Source organism: Clavelina lepadiformis, chromosome 1 (assembly GCF_947623445.1).
Source record: "Clavelina lepadiformis chromosome 1, kaClaLepa1.1, whole genome shotgun sequence".
NCBI classification, from domain to species: Eukaryota; Metazoa; Chordata; class Ascidiacea; order Aplousobranchia; family Clavelinidae; genus Clavelina; species Clavelina lepadiformis.
The window spans coordinates 3,165,475-3,173,319 of NC_135240.1; the positions used below are offsets into that span (position 1 = coordinate 3,165,475).

The 7,845-nt window shown below is 37.0% G+C and overlaps 1 protein-coding gene across 1 annotated transcript; it reads left to right on the plus strand.

The window, feature by feature from the left end:
- Positions 1 to 1,497: 1,497 nt before the first annotated feature.
- LOC143460364 (uncharacterized) lies at positions 1,498 to 7,577 on the plus strand. Its single transcript, XM_076957845.1, has 10 exons — positions 1,498 to 1,850; positions 2,173 to 2,432; positions 2,903 to 3,007; positions 3,288 to 3,376; positions 3,597 to 3,940; positions 4,656 to 4,804; positions 4,977 to 5,064; positions 5,443 to 5,517; positions 5,806 to 6,001; positions 6,644 to 7,577. Exons 3-9 carry the CDS (start codon positions 3,001 to 3,003, stop codon positions 5,885 to 5,887), a joined length of 834 nt encoding a protein of 277 aa, XP_076813960.1. The 5' UTR covers positions 1,498 to 1,850; positions 2,173 to 2,432; positions 2,903 to 3,000; the 3' UTR covers positions 5,888 to 6,001; positions 6,644 to 7,577.
- The last annotated feature ends 268 nt before the right edge of the window (positions 7,578 to 7,845 follow it).

Below are 7,845 nucleotides of genomic sequence, written 5' to 3' on the forward strand. Positions count from 1 at the left end.
TCATTACAAACACATTGTAACAGCAACAGCATAAAGACATGTTGCGGCGTTAAACATACGACTGATAAGTGATGACTCGTAATGCACGCACAGTAACAGGGAAGCAATAGATTACGTCACGCGGTTTTATGCTTCACTGATTCGATAGATGAGAATTCTATGTCGTACACAATTTTATATTACATTAATTGATATATTTATCACAAATATAACATTCGGTGTTTTGTTGCTACATACGTTCAAGATGTTCTTCCTGATTTTGGGAGACTAGAATTGGTAATGTTGTGTGAAACTATGTACGTGTCTCTTGTTAGAAAGTATGTAGTGATTCCAGAGGACGAGGTCTTAAATACTTACGCTACGAAATTGCCAAAATGAACTGTTTGAAATTAAATATTCACATATTGTGAGTCCACAAGTTTTTCATGTTATAATTTGAACATTAAACTTTTAATACCTCAAATAATCGATTTAAGTGGGTTTATTTGATTTTATTTCTGTTTGAATTTGTTCTAACAAAGTACATGAAATTTGTTATTATATAGGTTAGGAACCACATATTTTAGCTTAAATTTAGGTTATTTTGAACATATTTGTTGTGATTGTTAGCATAAATGTCGTATTTGTATTTGAAAAGTGAATCAAATAATCGTAGCACTTGTGCGCGTTGGCATTCCCAGATCATTAAAAAGAAACCTCTTTATATTTTGAGGAAAGAAATTTGGGTAATGAAATTTGTAAAAAAATGTCCGCCTACTGTACTTGCACAGGAGTACTTTTAAGTTGTTTCGACCTTTTTCAACCTTGCATTTAGTGGAAATGTTCATAAATTTACGGCATTGCACGAATGAGAAAGTTTTTAAACAGTGATGAAATGTCACCAACTCAATATTAATGCGATATTTATCGAGGTAACAGCAACTATTAAGTCAGTAACTCTGACTGTGTCAAGTGGTTCCATATATTACATGACACGAATGAGATTAAGCCACTAGTCTCACACTTATAACGAAGTAAGCGCCAATCACATCGTATGATGGGTTTTAGTTAACCAACATTGTTTCCAGTGCATCGGTGGGACGTAGTCAGCCATAAAAAGGCGTTGCAAACTGTATGTTGGCAGATTTATGGGTACTTGACCACAATAAAGTATGGGAAATGTTTTTTCAACGAAATCGGCGTCTTATTAGACAATGATAAAAATTTTGGACTAGGCCTAATGACGGTCACTTTTTTCCAGTGTATAGGCCTAGGCCTACACTGTAAAAAATCTTTTCTAATTATAAGTCAGTGAGACAATTGAGACTAATAGTTAGTCTTCCAACGAAAAGTATGGCTTATAGTTAGTCTCAATTGTCTCACTGACTTATAATTAGAAAAGATTTTTTACAGTGTAGTTGGTGAAGAATTGTTTGGTTTAAAAAGAATAATATTTGAAAAGCAAAATTTTTAAGTAAATGGCCTTCAGTAGGCTGTATAAGAACTTGTATACACTGGCTGTATGAAAAATGTTGACCCTGGTTTGTTTAGCCTGGAAAATATAAATATAGGAAATATAATAATTTTGTAGTCAGTTTCGATATCGTTAGCCTAGTATTTGTGTTCACCTGAATGCAGATGATATTCAGCGAATCTATTCTAGTTTGGGTTTGTATCGGCCTAACTCTACAGGCAGCCTTGCAAGTGCCTTCTATTATGGCATGAAAGAAAATAATGGACGCACTCCGACACTATGCTTAGATTTTAGGAAACACTTAACATGATAAATGCTGAGTAAGTTCTGAGAAGAAAAAAATTTTGAATCAGAAAAGTAAACACAAGGGGAAGGAATTTGAAGGATTATGGAAAAGGTTTGTGACAAAAATAAACATATAGCCAATATGGTAAAGTTTATCATAATTTTAATTGATGATTTTATGTCTCATAGTTGTTTCAAGTTTACTAATTTGCTTCGTTGACAAGGCTAAAAAGATTATCATGAAAAGTAGTTTGATTTCAAGGCTGGTGTTTAATTACAAATATATCCGTAATTTTGTCTCTAATTAAACTTAGCTTCCCTTCATTTCCTCAAGTTTAACCATTTGTCGACTTGGCGAAAACCACTGCTAAGAATTATTGTTTAATTCGATAGACTGCCTAATTATGTATACATAGTTTAATTTTGTTTTATAGAGTTTAAAATTATGATGATCGAATCATTCGACTCAAGTAAGATCGATTTCATCCGGATTGGAATGACGGTCGCCACAAATGCTCTCCTTGAGAGGAAAGGTGAAAGAATGGCACTTGCTCTCACTAAGGGTTGGAGAGATCTTCTTTACATTGGAAATTAGTCCAGACTGAAATTATTCAACCTCGTAAGCTGATCAACTCTGATATTTCCAGTTGACAATGCAGTTGTATTAAGCTACTACCCACTGGTGACGCTAAATGTGGGTTTTGTATTTTTCGTCTTTGCTTATTTTATAGTTTCTATGGTTTTAAATACTTAATCAGAGATGGGTTTATTACCACTTTTTACTTTGATTTAAAGCAGCGGTTCTTAACCTTTTCGATCTGCTTTCCCATTAAAGCCAACCAAAAAACTCAAATTTCCCCTTCCTGATTTTCTAGTTTTCCGTTAGTTTTATTACAGTAAATACGCTTAAGCTAGTGTCTGACTAGAGCTCAAGTAGGCCTCACTTCTGTATGTAATTATAGTAGTTTATTTGTTTCATGCTGTTGTAGCTAGAAATAGAAACAAGTGAGGACTCAAACTAATTATGACATTATTTGTGCATATGGTTGTGCCTGCCTGTACAAACTCAACACCCAAAGCAACCCATTTGTTCAAAACTGTTGCCCATCCTGGGATTACATCTTCTGATATAAAATATAACATCTCACACTCCTCTATGCTCAGGTTCAATGAAAGTAGAACAATATTATCCGGCCCAGCAGGTGGCGTTATGTGGTACGCTATGACCTCATTTGAAGACCAACATAGCATTTGGGTACAACATGAGAGGTATGGTGCCGCTAATATATCCAGTATCAGTGTGAGCATGTACGTTGCATGCATGCACAAGCTAGATAAATATTAATAAGATTATGTAAGTTATGTCCTTGTGTTGTCATCGTGGTATCCCAGCCATTTATTCCAGTGCTTGGTGTTGTGGCCGTGTGGCTCGACACTTGTTTATAGAATTTGTGAATATCCTGACCAGTTCTTTGTTCTGTAATAAAGAATGTTTTTGTGACATGCAAATACTTAAATTGTGATGAAATTTATAACACTATTTACACAGGAACATCAACAGATCTAAGTCGATACGGTGAGGAATATGAGCATGTGTTCAAGTCTACTATAGCTGGTGTCACCATACAAGCACCACAGGTATTTTGTTTTCAAATCTTAAATTAAAGCAAAACTTCAACAATGGCACAAATTTTCCTGTTAATGTCAACATAAGGACAAAGTTTGTTTTTATTTCAATGTGCCGATATGTACTAGTATGTGTTGTTTGGACTCTACATGCTTTGTTATATTTTTGTGTATATGTTGTATTTACTATCTTGTTTTCTTTCAAGCTTTTTGATGTTTTTTACCTTTTTAGCTTTTACAAATTAAAGTGGACGTTCAAAATTTGGAGAAAGACGACTTGTCTCATTTGTTCTTGTCTCGTTTTGCATTATTTCTACTTACAGTAGAATATGTTGTCTTATTTTATTTGATTTCTATGACAGTTGAACATTTTCATCACAGCTTGACATCGACACAGTCGCAGCAAGGTCTGGTCTATGCAATTTTTCCGGTTGGGATTGTTTGTTGTCAGCCCAAGTCCTCCCTGAATCTGCTGGGGCCCACCCAGGCATCACTTGCTTCAGTAAGAGGATTCGCTAACTGTGACGCCAATCTGTGTCTGGAAATGTTGTTGCCAGAGCAAATGTTGTACGACAGGTAACAATATGATTTGTGATGATTAGGGCAACCAGTTTTTTGACCTAAAAATTTTAAATTTTGTCCTTAAAATTTGCAAATTTTGACCTTATTTTGTTGCGGTACAAGATTAGAGAGAAACGGAAGAATAATATTACAAAATGGTTACAAAATTACAAGTTCAATAGATTTTGTCCTAAAAAAAGACCTAACGAAACAATTTAACCGTATTTTGACCTAACGTAACATTTTGACTTTATCTGACCTAATAACTTCTATACCACACGTCGTACAAAGCTGAAATTTGTTTTGTGCTTGTTTCATAGCATTCTGAGCAGGTAAAAAAAATTGACCATATTGACTTTTGGTTGCCCTAGTGATGATGTAAAGTTTTGTTAAATATCAATGCTAAATTTTTATTGCTGCACCTATGTGTATGCTGTGCTATTGTCTTATTACAAGTGATTAAATCACAAACCGTGCATAATTGCATCAATCCGAGGTAACTTATAAAGCAATTGTGAAGATAACATGCTACAAATGGTATCTTGGTCGTAGTTTAGGCTACTACTGTCACTAAACGTTAATTAAAATGGCAAAATTTACACACCTAAGTATGCTCTGATTCTCTCTGCATAAGATCTTACCAGACATAAGAGCAAATGCATGTCGTCAACTGCATGCATCGACTGTTTATTACAATAAGTGATGTCATAATAAAGCATGTGTTGTGCAGATGTCAAGTTATTTCGATGGAGGTCATCTCGACATTAGCGTCCATTTCATTGAGGACCTGTCAGGTGATTCACGGTCCAGCGATCATCATCGACAAGAATAGCACAATCTTGGTGGAATCTGACTGCAAAGCAGAGATGACTAAGAAAGGTATTGCGTTATGACATCATGGTTGCGTATGACCATGTATTGCATTATGACATCATGGTGACACCACTTAGAGTTTGATGAGGGTAGTCTCTTTCTTACATGATAGATTGACAACATCATTGTAGCTTGCCGTTATTAGAAATGGTAATTTTGTGAAAATTCACTTATTCAGGTGATGTCACCATCATGGTAGGGAAGGGAAAGCCGAAGCATATTGGCAAGGAATTGAACGCCATCCAACTCTCTATATTTTCACACAGGTCAGTGTTATTTCGTAGATACAGTTTTTGGAAGCAAGTTTTATAACTGACAATAACTGGAAAATTGAATATCAAATGCATGCAATGACCATTGCGGTAGTTGTAAGGTGTGGCTGGGTTCTGGGTCATTCTCTGTTATTTTAAATATATAGGTGTTATTTTGTGGACTGAATTTTTCGAAGCGATTTTTATGACTGACTATTTACCCAAATGACAATAACTGGGAAATTGAATATCCAATGCATGCAATGATTATGGGGGTAGTTGCAAGGGAGGTTGGGTTATTTGTCATTCCCGATTAACTTTTATTGTGTGTGTGCTAGACTGGGATCACTGGTCTTATCAATATATTATAACCTCTGACCTTTGACATCAAAGGTTCACGAGCATTGCAGAACAGATGGGTAGGATTCTACAACGGACAGCAATACCCAGTTACCCACTAACATTAAGGTATTTGTCTGGCTTGAACTCGTCATATTTTAACATGTTTGTTATTTATACATTACTGGTCTAGATAATCGTCCAACACTGCTTTTATTTGTTTGGTCTTATTTCTGCGAATTTATTGCACCAAGATTTCTCAGCCCTTGACATTTTATCTGTGCTTCAGTCGTTGAAAGTCCTGTATAGTCTTGTGCAAATATGTTATTGATAACTGAGTAGGTGTAGTTCTATTTTGATCATTCTGTGTCATTAGAACACTCATTGTTTATTGTGTAACATTACATGAATCGACAGGAACGACTTGACTTCTCGTGCGCTCTTTTCGGACCCGATGGTGGTCTTGTTTCCAACGTTCCTCACATCCCAGGCCGTCTAGGGGCCATGTTGGATGGCGTGTAGTACCAGATGTGGGCGATAGAGATCAATGAAGGAGATTGCATCGTTTCCAATCATCCATGTGCTGGAGGAGTTCATCTTCCTGTTTACTCTCGTGAGTATGATCATGTGATATGCTTAGTGATGTGATAAATGTTATAGATCTGATCACGAAGTTTATCATATGATGTTCAAAAATTTCATGGTTGTGTAGCAACGGTGTTTGTGTTAACCAACCGCTACTGAAACATTTTAAGAAGCTTGCGATTGATGCTGGGATGTGATTGGGATTTATGTGATAATGTTCTGGATGATGTGCTTTCTCGGATCATATGATGCTGAAAAGTTTCATGGTAGTTGTTGTGTGAAATGACGAATTGGTTTCTGGTTTTGTAATGAGTCAGAATTACCTTTAAACCAGTGGTTCCCAATGTTTTTTTAGTCGCGGACCCCTTTTAATAAATTTTCAAGCCTGCGGACCCGTACCTAAAATTTGCCAAGAATTCAATCAGAAAATGTCTTGTTATTTAATGCATAACCTACTATTGAGGGATATTTACTGTAATATCGGATATACTTGAGAGCTGCTGCAAATTTCAATGAAATAGTGTCTTAAAATATTTATGATTCTCTTCTTTCGTTGTACAAACAATAGAGAAATAAAGTAGCCTACATGCAACCAAGAAACTCACGGACCCCAGGTTGGGAACCCCTGCTTTAAACGCTTTTGAACTTGTTTTTACTTGTTTCCTCACAGAAGTAACCGCGTTTCTCACGCTCCCAGGAGAATTCACTAGTTGCAGCCGGACCCACAATCTCCATGGCAACCTGGCCGACTTGAGGGCGCTAGTTGCCGCTAACCAGAAGTTAAGTGTCTTTGTGACGTCACAACTGTATCAATCACAGACATTTCAACGAAGCTTTCTGTTTAGAGTATCCACCTGGTCCAGGAGCTCATATCGAGAAGCGCGACAACCGATTTCGAGGGGACATCCCCTATGGTGATAAACAAGTTGAACGCGCCGAGAGCGATCAGCAAGTCTGCCATCATCTACTGCCTCCGGTGCATGGTGGGCTACGACGTCCCACTTAACCAGGGCTGCCTCGCCCCTATCCACCTCCAAATACCCAAGTGGTCCCTACTCGAACCCGACTATCAGATATCCGGTCGTCCTCAAGAACTTCCAGCTTCTCTCGGGCACTGGCGGAGACGGGGTTTTGAGGAAGATTCTCTTTTGAAACAATTTAACGCTGTCAGTGTCGTTTATTAAACTCTGTTCTAGCAACTGTTTTGATTTTTTAAAGTTACTGAATTTTTTCAAAACTTTACGTTTTTAAGCCAAATTTTGAATTTTTGATGCACTAGTAGACAATATTTTTTGTGTCACTCGCAAAATAACCGCGGTGTAGTTTCAAACCTATTCAAACCTTGTCACGTGCATCAGCCTCAGCACTGCTTCTACAAGTTTTAATTTTGAAACAATTTTGCGAGATAACTCACTGAAATCGAAATGCAGCTTATTCCAACACCAGCCAGACACAAAATCCAGCTCCATGCGACCTGATGCGTGTTGTTGAAGCTTCCCGACTACTTTTGAGTGACCTTGCAGCCCAGCATTGGAGAGATCGCATTCTCGTCCTTACTCCACATACAAGCCTGATGCGGAGAAATGCGGTTATTGATCTGCGGCTATTTATAAATACAGACATAAACTAAATAACATGTTCACCTGACTCTACAGCTACCACCGGAAACATCTAACGCAAATTAAAGGTTTCTGACTTGAAATAATAAAAAATTGGCTGGGCGGCCATTTATCAAAGACAACTAAAGCATGTGCAAAGAAACCATGACCTCAAAAATGGTACACGGTTGGACAAACGCATACAATTAACAAATTATACGAGTCAATAGAAGAGAAAACTTTGGCAGGGAGGAATTATAACAGAAATTCGAGT